This window comes from Aulostomus chinensis, chromosome 15 (assembly GCF_037954235.1).
Source record: "Aulostomus chinensis isolate RoL2024-O1b breed Wild chromosome 15, RoL_Achi_v1.0, whole genome shotgun sequence".
Taxonomy (NCBI): Eukaryota; Metazoa; Chordata; class Actinopteri; order Syngnathiformes; family Aulostomidae; genus Aulostomus; species Aulostomus chinensis.
This window is the reverse complement of record NC_141334.1, coordinates 262,501-280,000: the sequence shown is the minus strand read 5'-3', so window position 1 is coordinate 280,000 and position 17,500 is coordinate 262,501. Positions and strand designations below refer to the sequence as shown.

Genomic DNA, 17,500 nt, shown 5'->3' with positions numbered 1-17,500 from the left:
GCCGACCCAGGACACGCTGGAGGGATTATTATATTAACATCTATGCTGATGTCAGCACCACTACATGGCCTCCAGGTGCCAGCCACTGGAACCTAAGACGGTTGCTGGACAGGGGAGGAGCTCTACATTGTCTCAGTGCTACGCCTGGTTTGTGTACTTGTTGGGTTTGTGGTCGTTAACCTCCATCATCCATTTTTATCCAGGTGCCAACAGCCGGCAAGTCAGAGTGAAGTTTATTGGAATCGTTAAAGTCTGCAGAGCAGAGGGACCTGGACCTGGACGCCGAGGTCGGAGACCAGGGGGAGAAGTTGGTTGTGGCGTCGAAGCACCTGGCAAAAGAGTTTGGTGTTTGGCTGGATGACGAGTTTGAAGACCACATTCTTCAGAAAATCTCCTTCTCGGCTGAATGTCATGCACTATTGGACAATAAAGTTGACTTCTTGATTTTGAATTTCATGAGGCAATAAAACATCAACAATCTTCTTTATTAGTCACAAGAAACATGTACAGACTTTTACATTGATGGACTGATTCCATGTCAGTGCCTCCACTCATCCTGATCTACTTCCTGTTTTATAGCCACTGACAGGAAATGAGTTCATCTATTCCATTAAGTCAACCCTGAATCAATGCAAATGGTCACAACACAAAAATACTTAGAAATAAATAACTACCCCAATCATAACCAATCAGATCACTGGTGGAAATGACCAGGATGTTGGCTGGTTGCCATGGTGATGCTCAGGGGTCAGAGGTCAGTGGCTGGCTATGTAACCATGTACTCCTGCCGCTTGTTCAGTCGCACCTGGCAGAGCGAGATTGCACCCACGGCCACGTAGATGGCGGCAGCGATGAAGCAGTTGATCCCCACCTGGTTGTACAGACTGTAGATGTTCTGTGGAGGACTCTTGCTGCAGGACAGGAGAAGCACAACGTGAGGAACGCAACACCGTGACGTCACCAGTACTCTGCTGACAGAGACTGGAGACTAGAAAAGTCTCTGACCAGACCTGTCAGTGACGTCATCTTAGAAGTTGATCATCGGGACAGGAAAAAGCAAATGTGTCCTCGCGTGGGCAACATGAGGGTCACGTGACCGGTGCTACTCACTCGTTGCGGATGTCCTCCTCGGTGAACGGGACGTCCTCGATCAGCACGGCGGACTTGGCGCTGAAGAAGATCCCCAGCATGGCCTGCAACCAGGGGACAGTGTCAGAGGAGTCAGCTAGAGCGACCTTAACCTGCTGTCACGTGACGCGTCTTATAACGGAATCTTTCAGTATGGCTCAATGGCGACACGAACGTCACAGCGGACGTGTTGCACCGCCTCCGCCCGCAGGGACACCAGGCGTTAGCCGGATCCGGCTGCCGCGGAGGCCCGGCCGGGCGGAAGTAATCGCTCGTTGCTTGCGTTCCGTGAGGAGCTGTAGCGATTAAAGATTCACGATTAACGATTTACGCTTCGATTAAAAATGGGTGACCTTCACGGAACAGCAGCGCGAACGCCTTCCAGCGAGGCCAGGTCCAGGAAGTAGTCGGTCTCACCAGCATGATGACGCCCCAGATGCTGATCACGATGCCGCAGGCGGCCATCTTCGGACCGCAGAACAGGAGCGACGGCATGGTGCCTCCGACCAGCGGGTTTCCTGCGACTCGGTTACTTTTGATTCATTAACGGCGGAGACCGAGCGACGGAGCCGTCAGCTGACACACTCTCAGCTCGGCTCTCCTCGGGGAAAGTCGATTGTGATCGTGCGTGCCCCGCCTCTTCCTCCGAGCGGCCCAATGGCGTCAATCCTACGCGAACGCGCACGGCTGCCTTCCCCTTTGTTGTTCGAGCCCGAGGTGGTTTCCCGGCGACCGTGTGGGTCGTGACGGATTCCGCGGTAACAGTTGATATCTGCTCGCGAGTTTCTTCCGTCTTTTCTCTTATTTTGAGGACTCGAGAGGTTCTGGATGGAAGTCCATGATTAGCTAGCCTGCCAGTTTGTTAGCCAGCAAGGGTACAGCAGCTAACCGAAGCAGCTAACCGAAGCAGCTAACCGAAGCAGCTAACTGAGCTAGTTCGTGTTGCTAAGACCTACGAGCGCAGACTCCGGAGTAAAGCGGTTGGACGTCTTCGCCGGTATGACGTCAGCATCTGCGAAGGTAAGTCGTCTCACCTGGTTCCAGGTTAGTAGTCGTTTTCCTCTGGCACCTGTGCGTTGCCGTGCGCGCGCGCCTGTCATTCATGGCCGAGCGTCGGTGGCGAGACGGTGCGGTTCCGCTTCTCGAGTCTGTTTGTCTGTCGGACTTGAATCATACGTGTGCCGATAATTGCCTCCTAGAATCCAGTAGAACTGAACCGATCCTTGAGGGGCGTTCCCGGAGGTCCGGCTCACCCACTAACGCTGGTCCTGGTGTCTGTAGGTCGGCGAGATCTTCTCGGCAGCGGGAGCCGCCTTCACCAAGCTGGGCGAGCTGACCATGCAGCTGCACCCGGTGTCGGACTCCAGCCCCGCCGGGTGAGACACACGCCACGCCTCTCTGTCATAGCCACAAGTACTGAAGAGGCCCCCTGGTGGGGGCCTGGCTCAGCAGGTGTTAATGTGTCAGGGAATGTTCTGGGGGGGCTCAGCAGGTATAAGGGTTTACTAGTAATCGTAGGGTCGCTGGTTCCATCCTTGTTCCCTCCAGAGAGTGAGGAGAGTGGCCCAGCTGGTTGGTGCCGCCACCATTGGCCAACCAGGCGCCATATCTTGGCAGTCCATGCTGAGTGAACCTAATGTCTCTCTTCGTCCTCAGAGCCAAATGGACGGAGACGGAGATCGAGATGCTGCGGTTGGCAGTGCGCCGCTTTGGCGACGACCTCAACAACATCAGCACCGTGATCAAAGAGCGCACTGTGTAAGTCCCACCGGTGCCTCTGACTTCCTGTGATGGCGCCAACACAAGCTGTCAAGTAATAAATGTCTTGATGCTTGACTGAAGAAACAGGAAGTGGTGCTCTGTATTCAGTCTCTTCCTGCGGTTCACTCGCGTAAACGGCAAGTGATGATGGCAGCTTTACTACACAAGATGTCACAAAAGGCCAAAGCACCGCCGCCACACCCATTTCAGTGTTTTGCTTCTCCCACTGTCAAAGATGGAACTGACAAAAGCCTCATAGATACAAAGAATCGCCACCCCAAGCGCTCGCCGTGACATCTAGCTGACCATGATGTTTTCTTCTTCTGCAGCGCTCAGATTAAGAGCACAGTGAAGAGGAAGTTGTATGAGGACAGCAGAGTCCCCATTTCCTCTGAATCCCCGAAGAAGACTGTCAAGAAAACTGCAGTTGCCATGACGCCTGCTCCTGCTCCTGCCATGATGGCCGTTCCGACCTCACAGGTTGTTGTGGCAACAGGTATGCAGAGCAGCCCCTCGCTGGCCCCGCCCATCAAGAAGCAGAAGACGGCAGGTGAGAAACAGGAAGTGAGTTGTTGAGGCAATGAAGAAAAATCAGATGTGGAAGGTTTCCACGGTGATGAGTTGTGAGGGTGAGACAGGAAGTGACTTGTAACGCATGTGCACCCAGACGTGACACTCAGCGCCCTCAACGACTCCGATGTCAACAGCGACCTGGTGGACATCGAGGGGCTCGGTGACGGCACCTCCAGTAAGAAGCTCAACTTTGATCAAGGTGAGTCTGCTGTGCTTCCCCCCCCCCCCCCCATGTCAAGCCCAGACTGACACTTTTTAACCCTAAATGAAGTCTGTAGATGCTGGTGACCCGTGGGGGTCCATGGTTGTTCTCATGTGGCGTTCTGGTGCTGTCTGATCTGCTCTCCCTTGTTTCCGTTCTCAGAGAGCCTCAACCTGGACTCCAGCCTCATCATGAACTCCAGTGACCTGCCTCTCCTTTCCCGTTGACCTTTGACCTTCAACATCCAGACACCTTGCTCTCCAAATGACATGAGATATACAAGAGTGATGTTTACAGCTCATGTGAGCTCTGATAGTTTATCAACCTGTAAAGTGGTAGGCATCAGCTGACCAAAGGGCCACACCCACTTTCAGGGCCAGAGGGCTGTTGTCCATCAGTCCTAGAGATGCACTAGTTAGCTTAGCTCAGTGAGTAGTAGTGGATGTGAAGTGTCAGCATCAGCTAGCTCAGGTCCAGGCTAGTTAGCTTAGCCCAATGGCTGGTAGTGGATGTGAAGTGTCAGCATCAGCTAGCTCAGGTCCAGGCTAGTTAGCTTAGCCCAATGGCTGGTAGTGGGTGGGAAGTGTTAGCATCAGCTAGCTCAGGTCCAGGATGCTGGTGTGTCCAGCAGGAATCCTCCTCCTCCTCATCATCATCAGTAGCAGCAGTCGCTCTTCTAGTCCTCAACAAACCTTTGGTTCTGTTGACCCAAGTTCCAGTGGAGCTTTGGAGGTGCTGCGTCAAATCACTGCGCCCAGTCAGGAAAGTAGTTCCGGCTACGTGTCTGATTCTACCACTACAACGTCTCCTCATGTTAAACTGGTATTCATCACCAAGGCTACACACAACCCTCCTGATATTAATGCAGGCAGAGAGGGAGCTACGCTAACACTTCCCACCCACTACCAGTCATTGTGCTAAGCTAACTAGCCTGGGTCTGAGCTCAGCTGCAGACGATGGACAAAACACTCTCTCTAAACTCTAAAAGTGAGTGTGTCCTTGAATTTTCTTCTTTGACGCTGTCAGTTGGTCTTCCCCAGAACGCTCAAAGACTCGTCCTGATTATTTGAGTCATTACAGCAGAGAGAGGAGGAGAAGAAGAGGAGGAACCAGAGTTCAGCAAGAGCAGGATGAAGGGGATTCTTGCTTGATGAAGCAGATTCTGACTTTGACAATGAACTCTGAATGGAAGTTTAATGAAGTCAGATGCTTTTGTGGCTAAATTGTTTTTTAATACAAACGTGAAATATTTTAGTTTTTTTCCTGCTTGTCATTGTTGTTGATCTCAACCTTGTGGGCGGGACTTGGACATGACAGGCAGAGCTGAGTGGTGCCACTGTCTGTGTTCTAGATTCCCAGCTTCAGTGTTTGTTCATCGCAGAAGTGGCTCATGGGTACCCTGATGCAGATGGGGCTCAGCCGCCATGTTCAGACACACAGGATATGTGACATGCCTGGAGGGATGAGTCTCGCTATGATGTCAGTGGAAGCCCCGCCCACAACAGTCAGCCTAAATTAGGATGGAAGATTCTTTTGTTTGGTTCATTTCATGAGGAAGTACTGTGATTGATAAATACGAGGGGTGAGTCTTAGAGGATTCTGGGCGCGTTGGACCTCAAGTCACAACCAGTCGAACGTAGGGGGGTGATTGTCTTGATGGGGACCAACTTAGCTCCTCCCCTGTGCTGTTGGCTCCCCCCTCTTTCTGAGAGCTAACATGTCTGGATGTCTGGTGACATATGTCATAAATATGTTATTTTATTCCTTAAGAGCACTGCAGTGTAGGACCAGCGATGGCGTTCTCTTGGAGGATCGTCTCTAGTCATGAATGAACAGAACAGGAGACCTTGAGGTTGGCGCCAGCGCTGTGAAAACGTTTGATATTTAGTAAAATGACTCCGCCCGTCAAGTTTGCGGTCTCTGACCCGAACCCTGTGCTCCTGCCAAAGATGTCTCAGAGGAAAAGTGGGAGGAACCAACACCGTCATGTTGTCATGTGGCAGGTCTCAAGCGAAAATAACCAGGCTTGTTTCCATGGAGACAAACACTGTGATGATGATGGTAATGAGCACATTGTCTTTTATTGGTGGGTTCATATACAGAAGAGTCGTGCGACTCAACACTTCAGTTGCAGAAAAATACTTTGTCGATCAACAAAAACTATTTACACCCAGAAACTCGTCTGGTCTCGTCCTCCAACGCCACGTCTCCGTGATTCCATCTGAATGTTTTTAAAAGTGATGTCACAGCGAGGCAAATGTTTGTGTCTGATGGGCTCCTCCTGCGCTGACATCGCAGCACGCCATTGTACGGATGCGATGTCACAGAACCTCTAAACTGACTTGCTCCGCCCACCAACACACCCACCATAACCCTGAAACAACTTCCTGCTGCTGCTCAGGACAGAGAAGAAGAACCCGAATCGTGTGACTCACTAACGCCTGGGTGAGAGTGAGGGTTGAGTGATTGACACTGAAATGTTGACGCTGTCTGATGTTTCATCTGCAGGGCGGCGACGTTCAGATGAAGTCGACGGCGCTGATGAACCTCGACATGGTTCTCTGGCGCCCGTTGGGTCCATGTGAGATTGAAAATAATGGGAAAAGACACTAAATTTTCAAATGTTGAGATTGGAATATTAAATTGGTGCTGCTCTGCCCAGCAAACATCATAGAGAAAAAGTGCCTCTTTCTTCCAGACAGTAAAAGCGTTCAGCCTCAGAACTTCAAAGCTGCTGAAGCTGTGGGCGGGACCCTGGCTCCGCCCCCATCAGGGCGGGTCATGGCAAATGTCATTTCCTGCATCCACCAGGTGGCACCAGAGAAAATGCACTTAAAGAACACTGCATTCCTGGGTGAGGACAGTCGGATGAGGTTTAACTTCCTGCAACCACCTGATGGCATGGAGCCAAAGGGTAAGCCCCACCTGGAGGTGATCAGAGGGGGGCACTCGTCAGACCTCAAGTCTGCTTGGGTTCTGATTGTTTATTGACCTTTCCTGGAGAGCTGTTTGGCCTTTTTATGTTTGTCCCTCAGCGCGATGGCAGGACGAGCTAATGCTATGCTAATGCTATGCTAATGCTACAAACCAGACTGGCAGTTTTTCTTCATGAGGGCCTGGGCCCCAAAGGAACTTCTGGACTAAGACCCTACGTTCATTCTAACGTTGTCCAACTCGATGCAGGTCAGTAGGTCGACCTGAACAAAAGAAATTACTTCCTCTTTTTAAATTTACATGACATTGTCCTCTTAACTTTTCGAAATTTGATGTTCAGAGAGGGTTTTCATTTTCAATGTTTTGACGAGGTTGGCCATGTAAGAACGCCAATGCAGACTGAATTGTTTATCTTTAATATTCATTCTGATCCAGATTTTGTCTGAGTTGAAAATTGAAATGTGGAACGTTGCATGGCGGTGGTAACCAGGGCTCCTCTGGGCCTCCATACCCTGGTGGTTAGCGGTCGTAGGTCTTGGTGTCCCATATTAGGCTCATCAATGTCCCTAACTTCAACATGATGACATGTTGTAAATGTGGGCGTGACCACGTGAAACATAAACTGTGGGAAGGAGGTGGAGATGAACATTTGTGATGTCATCAGACCAACGGTCAATGACAAAGCGGGAAGAAGTTCTGGAGCTGTTGAGTCACAAATGGGCGCCGTTCTGGTGATGCACCGTTGTTTTTTTCTGAAGAACCGAGTAAAGCAGCAGGAAATAACGACGCTTGAAGTGAGGCGATGTCAGATGGACGCGAGCTGGTGACGCCCCTGCTGACGACGTTGCGTTCAGCCAACTGAAACCTCAAAAAAGTGGATACTCCTGCCTCTGACCTTTAACCAGATTGTCACTGACTCTTTTTTGTGCAGGACAAAAGATGGCGGCCCCCCAGCAATGGGGGTGTTGCTGCGGTTTGGGTGGATCACTTTGGCCGACTCGTGTCATATATATTGGTTACCATAACCCTCCATTCCAGAAGGCAGCGCCATTGTACCGCCGTTAAAGAAGCGACAGGATGAAGACTGGCAACAGCAGCAGAAATGCTACATCATAAAGTGCTTCCTTTGGGCCCCCCCCCCCCCCCCCCCGCAGTGGGGAAAAGTGAGGTTGAGGCTCTCAGAGACTGGACTTGCCACTGTGGTCATGATGCATGCAGCCTGAATGCTTGAAAGCAGCGTCAGAGACCATCAGGGGGGCGGCGACCACTTCCTTCTACTGCAGCTGGAGCCCCCCTACAGGGAGCCCCCCTACAGGGAGCCCCCCTACAGGGAGCCCTCCTACAGGGAGCCCCCCTACAGGGAGCCCTCCTACAGGGAGCCCCCCTACAGGGAGCCCCCCTACAGGGAGCCCCTGTCACCTCCCCAACCCAGGGGATGTCTCTGGAGGCAAACCAGCCAATGTGTGACATTTTGACTTCATTGATCGATAAAGTAATTGATTATTTGTTGCAGCTGTGCTGCACGGTGAGGTCAGACCTCGCACTTTGGTGTCATGTAAATTACTAGTTTCACCATCAATGCTTGTTCTCGCCATGAGTAGGCGGAGCAGGCATCATCACTCACACTCCTCGCCACCTGTGTCTGACAGCACTTCCTGGACGAAGCCTTCACAGTTCCAACAATTCTGTCAGTGTTTTTCCTCATTTCCGTGGCTGAGCTCTGCTGCTAATTAGCATGACAGTGGGAGATGGTTTACCTAGTTTCCTAGCAACAGGTGGCGAGACAACCAGGAAGAGCGTGTTGACGACTGGTTGGAGCCGAGACGACAGGCAAGTCTCAACACAGACGGACTCAGCAGTTACTTTAGCGCCTTCAGACACTTACGGGACACCAGCACAGGTTGTTGAGCCCCTCAGACCTGGGGGGTGTGGCTACAAGCAAGACCACGAAGTCATGAGGAAAACGTTTGCAGAGCTCAAAAGCTCCACCCACATCTCTTATCAAGTCCAGTGGGACTGTAAGAGCCACCTGCCTCCTCCCTGCCAGTCAGTCAGGGCCAACGTGGTCTCGTCGGAACGTCGACTTCTCGCCTGCAAGAACCCATCTAGGGACGATGGACGTTGATGTCCTGGCAGCAGGAATCCAGGTCTGTCTGTGGACGCAGGAAGAGGTGGGACTTGAAGTGACAGGAACGGAGAACAAGCGTGACGCATCCCTTGGAACTGCTGGTGGGTGGTTAGTCACGACTCCAATAGGTAGGCGGAGCTTAGTGACCAGGGTGCTGGTGGGACGTGAAGCGGGTGAAGCAGGGGGGAGGCGAGACAGACTGAGGACCGGAACCCTCTGCTGGTGCAGCATCAGCCACTGACTGAGACACACTGACTGTGTAGCCACTACTGCGATGGGTGGGATCTGTTACCCCGGCAACAAAAAGCTTCTTGGGTGGCCCGTCTGACTCTGCCCCACCTGACAGACATTTTGGGATATAATTTTGTGAAAGGAAGCAGCTAACATCATTACATTCTGATAGATGATTGACTACCTTTCCTCTTGAGTGGTGTCAACGGTGGCCATCTGATGGCAGCGCCAACTGCAGGTCTGTTGGACAATAAATACTGACTCAGAGACAAGCGACCTCCTGCGAAGACCATCATCCTGAGGTGATGGTTTGTACCTGAACCTCCGTGTGGGACTCGGTGACGAGTTTGGTGTGACGCCGCTCTCCTGCGCCTGGAACCACTGAAGAACAAAAGCAGAAGAGCACATTGTTGAACATCTGGATTTCATCTCACCACTTATCCAGATGATCTAAAAAGAACAGAGTAGATGGACGATGGCGTCCTCACCTGCCGCTTGTGTTCGATTCTGCCGGCAGCCACAGAGAATGGGGATGGAGGGACAAGCTGGCGGACAGAGGGAGGTGAGGGATGAGAAGCCAGCAGGGAACCACACGGTCACAGCAGCAGCTGGCTAACATCAGGCTCACTACAACTGCTCAGTGACAAAGCTAGCTTGCTGATCGAAAGCTAACGTTTCCTTATATCCTTCAGGATTTACTGCCTGGTGCGAAAGAAATCCAACAGTGTGTAAGAGGAAATTACAAGGCAGGTTGCATAACTGGCCAATGAGCATGGACACACCCACCTGAGAAGGACAGCTGGGGTTGATGGACACGCTGCTGCGTCTGTATCGGGCCGATACCGCTGGACTGAAGACGGTCATCCCGTCACTGAGGGACAGATGCATCGTCAGTCTTAAGCTGGAGACACAATTTGAGAAACGACCTGGCATTGGATTCAGGATTTTGCTGAGTCCCACCAGCAAGCAGGCCCAGGAGACTGTTAGTGTGTGAAGGCGACAAATTCCCCCAGGCTTGAGTTTGAGGGAATCACTCGTTCAATTTTAAGTCACTTTGTGGACTCTGGACCCTCTGGTCAAGTCAGGTTCATTAGTGAGGCACCAGACCCCAACCAAAGTTCTGTCCTGACTCTGTCCAAGTAGAGCAGGTCCAGCACCTCCCTCCTTCAATGAACCTCCACCCAACAATTCTCCATCAGCAGCACATCCTGCAACAGCAGCCACCAGAACCTTCCTTTACCAGCAGGAAGGTGGAGCAGATCCAGGATCAGTGGGGACGGACATCTGCTTTGATAATGCGAGTTCTGGTCATAGGATCTGCTGGGCGAGGAGGCGAGCTGAAATCCACAGGCCAGTTTCACCCAGCAGGTTAACTAATCTCTGCAGACTAACTCAACCCTGCAGGTCAACTAATCTCTGCAGACTAACTCAACCCTGCAGGTTAACTAATCTCTGCAGACTAACTCAACCCTGCAGGTCAACTAATCTCTGCAGACTAACTCAACCCTGCAGGTCAACTAATCTCTGCAGGTAAGTAATCTCTACAGACGGGTTAATCTCTGCTCTTCTCAAAAGCTGCTGGATGGTGATGCTGTGTAGTGCAGCTGTTGAGGAAATTATAGTCACGTGTATTTTTTGAGGCAACGTTTGTGTGAAACCGGAAGAAAATTACGCCAACTCCTTCTAACGTGCAACTGAGCGGAAACAAACTCAAGAACGCGTTTGTCGTCCCATCATGAGCGCTGCTTTACTTCCTGTAAACACGGAACACGTCAACGCTAGGTGAAGTTCCACTGACCTGACACTCGTGATCATGGGGGCGCTGTTCGATCTGCGTAGGGACCCGCCACCTGCGCCTGCGCACTGGTCCACTTCCATTCGTTCCATCCCGGGTTTGCGGGCCCGGCGGAGGTGGCGCTACTGCCGCTCACCGACCTCTCGATGACGGTGCGGGGCTCTACCCGAGCCCGCTGGAAGCCGGAACTACAGGCCTCACCTGCCGCCAAGCCCGAGCCGCGGCGCCACCGGCCTGAACCCCGCGTCACCGTCACTCTACCGCATCTCCCCGGGAGAGCACCGTGACCGGGAGTGACGGCGGCTGGAATCGTCACTCAAGTCCGCAGCTGCGTCTGTTGCTGTCGCCTGAAAACCTGAAATTATCGTTGCGTCAGAGCCGTTGAAAACCCTCGAAGCGCCAAAAACTGCCGCTAGAAGCCCCGACGGAACGACCGGTTCCGAGCCGCGCAGTTCTACCGGGTCCCCGGCGGGGCTCGGAAGTCGAGTCGTCGCAGGTGACGCGACTTTTGAGATTAGCTGCTGAGCTAACTCCGAGCGGTACCGAGCCCGTCGGAGCCAGAAACCGCTACGCAGCTGCCGGAGCGCCAAACCCGGTGCTGTTCCCGCCGTCCCCGGGGAGAGACAGCCACACGGGTCCCGAAGACACCGAATAGACCCCGGTAAACGCCAGTAAAAAGGCGAAAATTAAGTTTGAAAGGTTTTTACAACATAGTCCTTCAGCAAATAGAGGGGTCTCTGACCGGGAAACGGCGCCACCCGTCGGTCACGTGGGGAACTACAACACTACAGGACTGAATAAAGTTTTCTGACATGGAAGTTTCAGCTCTTCTCTTCATTCGTGGATTTTCTCAGACTATGAATTGTAATTGTTTCAATTCAAGTCCTGATTTTTAGATCAGAAAAGGTTTATCTTTCTTAATCTATACAGGTTGATTCTATGAAATTGAATGTAGAAATACTTAAACAGTACTACTTTAAAGTACTTCACTTAATGTAAAGGACTGACTTTTACATTTTTATAAAAACCAGCAAGTCAGCCGTTAATCTGCATACTGGTGAGAAAAACTCAAACCAAACCAAAAGAATCTGAGGCCACGTCTGCCTGTGACTGGCGAGAGCCTGGAGTTCTGGAACTGGATCCTCCTGAGGATCAGTTTCCTCCAGAGCGCCTCTGTCCTCCACTGTTCGCCCACGCAGAACCGTCATCACCCTCTGAGCTGAGGGAGGACACTGGCCCCGCCCTTTAACCCCTTCACTGCCTGGACCTTTAATCCCTTCACTTCACAAAGAAGAACTATCTTTGTAGTCCAACAGGAAGTGGTCATCTCCTGGTTCCTCCCCCAGCAGCCAATAAGATCGCTCCATTTGATTGTGGGTGATTGAATCAGTAACTCAGCTCTGGTGAACAAAAGTTGACGATCTTCCAGGTTCAGTTCATTAAGATCATCACATTTACTGGTGGATCTGATGTAGACCTGAACCTCCAACATCCACCAGTCTGGTGTTACTGGTGGATCTGATGTAGAACTGAACCTCCACCATCCACCGGTCTGGTGTTTACTGGTGGATCTGATGTAGACCTGAACCTCCAACATCCACCAGTCTGGTGTTTACTGGTGGATCTGATGTAGACCTGAACCTCCAACATCCACCGGTCTGGTGTTTACTGGTGGATCTGATGTAGAACTGAACCTCCACCATCACCGGTCTGGTGTTTACTGGTGGATCTGATGTAGAACTGAACCTCCAACATCCACCGGTCTGGTGTTTACTGGTGGATCTGATGTAGAACTGAACCTCCACCATCCACCGGTCTGGTGTTTACTGGTGGATCTGATGTAGAACTGAACCTCCACCATCCACCGTTCTGGTGTTTACTGGTGGATCTGATGTAGAACTGAACCTCCACCATCCACCGGTCTGGTGTTTACTGGTGGATCTGATGTAGAACTGAACCTCCACCATCCACCGGTCTGGTGTTTACTGGTGGATCTGATGTAGAACTGAACCTCCACCATCCACCGGTCTGGTGTTTACTGGTGGATCTGATGTAGAACTGAACCTCCACCATCCACCGGTCTGGTGTTTACTGGTGGATCTGATGTAGAACTGAACCTCCACCATCCACCGGTCTGGTGTTTACTGGTGGATCTGATGTAGAACTGAGCCTCCACCAGTCTGGTCGCTATCTGATGCTAGAAGTACACATTTCATGGCCTAATTTAGAAGGATTTATAGTGGTTTATAGCTCGCTGCAGCTGCTGGGTGTCCAACAGTCCACATTTCACTTTTAGTGAATTAATTGGTAGGTTTTCATCTCCATTACTTTTTGACGGGCAAAGCTGTTTGTTGGAGTTAAAGTTACAGCAGTCGAGCTTTGAGCAGCTGCTCACGATCATGCTAGGCTAACAGTTGTCATGTAAGGAAGTGTGAGTGCTTTATGAAGAGAAGTGAAAATATTTGTACAACTTCATTTGTTTGTGTTCATGGAGACATCGTCTTTCCTCTCTTTGCTCTTACAGTTGAGTACTTCAGACTCCGTGTACTTGTACTGTAGTGCCGCGTCCCTCCTCATGACTCGCCGCGGGTCAAAGCCCGGGGGGCGGAGGGAGAGGGACGCTCCTCCCGTCTTCCTCCACTCGGACGTCTGCGACTTCAGAGACGGCTGGCCTCTTCTGGGAACTTGATTTCTGCAGGGAAAGTCCACTGACTCGAGGAGCCGTTTCGGGCCAACGGACGGCGACATGTTGGCGGGTTACGGAGCCGCCTGGATGTGACTGGTGAGCGGCTGATACCTCCGAGGTCGCCCCGCCGCTGGTAAACAACCGTGGAGGAGCGCCTGCGCTGCCGCGGGAGGCTGGCAGCCTCAGGAAGAGTTAGACTTTAGTGTAACTTTGGATAGATAGAGAGATGGATAGATGGAGAGATAGAGAGATAGATAGATATAGAGATGGAGAGATGGATAGATATAGAGATAGAGAGATGGATAGATGGAGAGATAGAGAGATAGATAGATATAGAGATGGAGAGATGGATAGACATAGAGATAGAGAGATGGATAGATATAGAGATGGAGAGATGGATAGATGGAGAGATGGATAGATGGAGAGATAGAGAGATGGATAGATATAGAGATGGAGAGATGGATAGATGGAGAGATAGAGAGATGGATAGATATAGAGATGAGAGATGGATAGACATAGAGAGATAGAGAGATGATAGATGGAGAGATAGAGAGATGGATAGACATAGAGATGGAGAGATGGATAGACATAGAGAGATAGAGAGATGGATAGACATAGAGAGATAGAGAGATGGATAGATGGAGAGATGGAGAGATGGATAGACATAGAGATAGAGAGATGGATAGATGGAGAGATGGAGAGATAGAGAGATAGAGAGATGGATAGATATAGAGATGGAGAGATAGAGAGATGGAGAGATTGATAGATAGAGAGATGGAGAGATAGAGAGATGGATAGATAGAGAGATGGAGAGATAGAGAGATGGATAGATATAGAGATAGAGAGATGGATAGATGGAGAGATAGAGAGATGGATAGACAGAGATGGAGAGATGGATAGATAGAGAGATGGAGAGATTGATAGATAGAGAGATGGATAGATGGAGAGATGGATAGATGGATAGATAGAGAGATGGATAGATAGAGAGATGGATAGATGGATAGATAGAGAGATGGATAGATGGATAGATGGAGAAATGGATAGACATAGAGATGGATAGATGGAGAGATAGAGAGATGGATAGATGGAGAGATAGAGAGATGGAGAGATAGAGAGATGGATAGATATAGAGATGGAGAGATGGATAGACATAGAGAGATAGAGAGATGGATAGATATAGAGATGGAGAGATGGATAGACATAGAGATGGAGAAATGGATAGATGGAGAGATGGATAGATAGAGAGATGGAGAGATTGATTGATAGAGAGATGGATAGATGGAGAGATAGAGAGATAGAGAGATGGATAGATAGAGAGATGGATAGATGGATAGATAGAGAGATGGATAGATATAGAGATGGAGAGATGGATAGACATAGAGATAGAGAGATGGATAGATGGAGAGATAGAGAGATGGAGAGATTGATAGATAGAGAGATAGAGAGATGGATAGATGATAGATAGAGAGATGGATAGATATAGAGATAGAGAGATGGAGAGATAGATAGATGGATAGATAGAGAGATAGAGAGATGGAGAGATAGAGAGATGGATAGATAGAGAGATGGATAGATAGAGAGATAGAGAGATGGAGAGATAGAGAGATGGATAGATAGAGAGATGGATAGATATAGAGATAGAGAGATGGAGAGATAGAGAGATGGAGAGATAGAGAGATGGATAGATAGAGAGATGGAGAGATGGATAGACATAGAGATGGAGAGATGGAGAGATAGAGAGATGGAGAGATTGATAGATAGAGAGATGGATAGATGGAGAGATAGAGAGATGGATAGATAGAGAGATGGATAGATGGATAGATAGAGAGATGGATAGATAGAGAGATGGATAGATATAGAGATGGAGAGATGGATAGACATAGAGATAGAGAGATGGATAGATGGAGAGATAGAGAGATGGATAGATGGATAGATAGAGAGATGGATAGATATCGAGATAGAGAGATGGATAGATGGAGAGATAGAGAGATGGATAGATATAGAGATAGAGAGATGGATAGATGGAGAGATAGAGAGATGGATAGATATAGAGATGGATAGATAGAGAGATGGAGAGATGGATAGATAGAGAGATGGATAGATGGAGAGATGGATAGATGGATAGATAGAGAGATGGATAGATATAGAGATGGAGAGATGGATAGACAGAGATAGAGAGATGGATAGATGGAGAGATAGAGAGATGGAGAGATATAGAGATGGAGATGGAGAGATGGATAGACACAGAGATAGAGAGATGGATAGATGGAGAGATAGAGAGATGGAGAGATTGATAGATAGAGAGATAGAGAGATGGATAGATAGAGAGATGGATAGAGATAGAGAGATGGATAGACATAGAGATGGAGAGATGGAGAGATTGATGGATAGACATAGAGATAGAGAGATGGATAGATGGAGAGATGGATAGATAGAGAGAGAGATGGATAGGTAGAGAGATGGATAGATAGATAGAGAGATAGATAGATTATAGAGAGAGAGATGGATAGATTGAGTGAGAGAGATGGATAGATAGATAGAGAGATAGATGATAGAGAGAGATGGATAGATTGAGTGAGAGAGATAGATAGATAGAGAGATGGAGAGATAGAGAGATGGATAGATAGAGAGAGATGGAGAGATGGATAGATAGAGAGAGATGGAGAGATGGATTGATAGAGAGATGGATAGATAGAGAGATAGATAGATGGATAGATAGAGAGATAGAGAGATGAATAGATAGAGAGAGATGGATAGATAGAGAGAGATGGAGAGATGGATAGATAGAGATGGATTGATAGATAGAGAGAGATGGATTGATAAATAGAGAGATGGATAGATAGAGAGATAGATAGATGGATAGATAGAGAGATAGAGAGATGAATAGATAGAGAGAGATAGATAGATAGAGAGTGAGATGATAGACAGAGAGAGATGGATAGATAGAGAGATAGATGGATGGATAGAGAGAGATGGATAGATAGATAGAGAGATGGGTAGATAGAGAGGGATGGATAGAGAGAGATGGATAGAGAGATAGAGAGAGATGGATACATAGATAGAGAGAGATGGAGAGAGAGAGAGATGGATAGATAGAGAGATAGATAGATGAATAGATAGACAGAGAGAGATAGACGGATAGATAGAGAGATGGATAGAGAGATAGATAGAGGGATAGGTAGAGTGAGAGAGAGAGGGATGGACAGATAGAGAGATGGATAGATAGATAGAGAGATGGATAGATAGAGATAGATATAGAGATGGATAGATAGAGAGATGGATAGACAGAGAGATAGAGAGATGGATAGATAGATAGAGAGATAGATAGATGATAGAGAGAGAGATGGATAGATTGAGTGAGAGAGATGGATAGATAGATAGAGAGATGGAGAGAGAGATGGATAGAGATGGATAGAGAGAGAGATGGATAGATAGAGAGAGATGGATAGACAGAGAGATAGAGATGGATAGATAGATAGAGAGAGAGATGGATAGATAGAGAGAGAGATGTATAGATGGATCGAGAGAGAGATGGATAGATAGAGAGAGATGGAGAGAGAGAGATGTATAGATAGAGAGAGAGAGATGGATAGATGGATCGAGAGATGGATAGAGAGAGAGATGGATAGATAGATAGAGAGAGATGGAGAGAGAGAGATGGATAGATAGAGAGAGAGAGATGGATAGATGGATCGAGAGAGATGGATAGAGAGAGGGATGGATAGATAGATCGAGAGATGGATAGATAGAGAGAGAGATAGATAGATGATAGAGAGAGAGATGGATAGATAGATAGAGAGATAGAGAGATGGGTAGATAGATAGATGGATAGATGGATAGATAGATAGAGGGATGGGTAGATAGATAGATAGAGAGATGGGTAGATGGATAGAGGGATGGGTAGATAGATAGATAGATATAGAGATGGGTAGATAGATAGATAGATAGATAGATGGATAGATAGATAGAGGGATGGGTAGATAGATAGATAGAGAGATGGGTAGATAGATAGATAGATAGATGGATAGATAGATAGAGGGATGGGTCGATAGATAGATAGAT

General features: G+C 48.9%; 4 protein-coding genes and 1 long non-coding RNA gene across 11 annotated transcripts in view; 3 read left to right on the top strand and 2 right to left on the bottom strand.

The window, feature by feature from the left end:
- Window positions 1-807, top strand: part of LOC147248065 (uncharacterized) — a 13,313-nt gene extending 12,506 nt beyond the window's left edge. Inside the window, exon 6 of one of the 4 annotated variants that reach the window (XM_086225777.1) lies at window positions 204-807. In XM_086225777.1, coding sequence (XP_086081903.1) covers window positions 204-230 — 27 coding nt within the window. In that variant the 3' untranslated portion in view covers window positions 231-807. The remainder of the gene's footprint in view (window positions 1-203) is intronic. The other 3 variants (XM_086225780.1, XM_086225779.1, XM_086225778.1) reach the window with 3 other exon arrangements.
- Window positions 467-2,425, bottom strand: rnasekb (ribonuclease, RNase K b). Of its 2 annotated transcripts, none has more exons than XM_086225785.1 (3): window positions 2,163-2,425; window positions 1,111-1,193; window positions 467-911 (listed from the first exon to the last, which is right to left on the bottom strand). In XM_086225785.1, the coding sequence occupies exons 1-3, from the start codon at window positions 2,226-2,228 to the stop codon at window positions 767-769; spliced, it is 294 nt and encodes a 97-aa protein (XP_086081911.1). In that variant the 5' UTR covers window positions 2,229-2,425; the 3' UTR covers window positions 467-766. The 2 variants fall into 2 exon arrangements, with proteins under 2 accessions (XP_086081911.1, XP_086081910.1); XM_086225784.1 differs by lacking the exon at window positions 2,163-2,425 and adding an exon at window positions 1,546-1,868.
- bacc1 (BPTF associated chromatin complex component 1) lies at window positions 1,120-6,349 on the top strand. The gene is made up of 6 exons (XM_086225781.1): window positions 1,120-2,148; window positions 2,410-2,504; window positions 2,785-2,886; window positions 3,219-3,439; window positions 3,557-3,661; window positions 3,827-6,349. Exons 1-6 carry the CDS (start codon window positions 2,128-2,130, stop codon window positions 3,889-3,891), a joined length of 609 nt encoding a protein of 202 aa, XP_086081907.1. The 5' UTR covers window positions 1,120-2,127; the 3' UTR covers window positions 3,892-6,349.
- LOC147248062 (uncharacterized) lies at window positions 5,703-11,509 on the bottom strand. Of its 2 annotated transcripts, none has more exons than XM_086225782.1 (6): window positions 10,756-11,509; window positions 9,744-9,858; window positions 9,446-9,502; window positions 9,274-9,338; window positions 9,142-9,197; window positions 5,703-9,065 (listed from the first exon to the last, which is right to left on the bottom strand). In XM_086225782.1, exons 1-6 carry the CDS (start codon window positions 10,842-10,844, stop codon window positions 8,866-8,868), a joined length of 582 nt encoding a protein of 193 aa, XP_086081908.1. In that variant the 5' UTR covers window positions 10,845-11,509; the 3' UTR covers window positions 5,703-8,865. The 2 variants fall into 2 exon arrangements, with proteins under 2 accessions (XP_086081908.1, XP_086081909.1); XM_086225783.1 differs by having other exon boundaries at window positions 9,744-9,828.
- Window positions 9,469-17,500, top strand: part of LOC147248061 (uncharacterized) — a 12,598-nt gene continuing 4,566 nt past the window's right edge. Inside the window, exons 1-2 of one of the 2 annotated variants that reach the window (XR_015119429.1) lie at window positions 9,469-10,487; window positions 13,277-13,534. This is a non-coding gene — a long non-coding RNA (uncharacterized LOC147248061). Of the gene's footprint in view, window positions 10,488-12,622; window positions 13,060-13,276; window positions 13,535-17,500 lie in introns of those variants that run through there. The other variant, XR_015119428.1, reaches the window with a different exon arrangement.

Excerpts from the sequence above, each read along its gene's own strand:
- rnasekb (XM_086225784.1), bottom strand. The coding sequence starts at position 1,623 with ATGCCGTCGCTCCTGTTCTGCGGTCCGAAGATGGCCGCCTGCGGCATC. Across the intron at positions 1,194-1,545 it reads TCTGGGGCGTCATCATGCTG|GCCATGCTGGGGATCTTCTT; the intron begins GTGAGACCGACT and ends CCCTGGTTGCAG. Across the intron at positions 912-1,110 it reads GAGGAGGACATCCGCAACGA|CAAGAGTCCTCCACAGAACA; the intron begins GTGAGTAGCACC and ends CCTGTCCTGCAG.
- bacc1 (XM_086225781.1), top strand. The coding sequence starts at position 2,128 with ATGACGTCAGCATCTGCGAAG. Across the intron at positions 2,887-3,218 it reads GTGATCAAAGAGCGCACTGT|CGCTCAGATTAAGAGCACAG; the intron begins GTAAGTCCCACC and ends CTTCTTCTGCAG. Across the intron at positions 3,662-3,826 it reads GAAGCTCAACTTTGATCAAG|AGAGCCTCAACCTGGACTCC; the intron begins GTGAGTCTGCTG and ends TTCCGTTCTCAG.
- LOC147248062 (XM_086225782.1), bottom strand. The coding sequence starts at position 10,844 with ATGGAACGAATGGAAGTGGACCAGTGCGCAGGCGCAGGTGGCGGGTCC. Across the intron at positions 9,339-9,445 it reads GAATCGAACACAAGCGGCAG|TGGTTCCAGGCGCAGGAGAG; the intron begins GTGAGGACGCCA and ends TTTGTTCTTCAG. Across the intron at positions 9,198-9,273 it reads AGTCCCACACGGAGGTTCAG|ACCTGCAGTTGGCGCTGCCA; the intron begins GTACAAACCATC and ends ATTGTCCAACAG.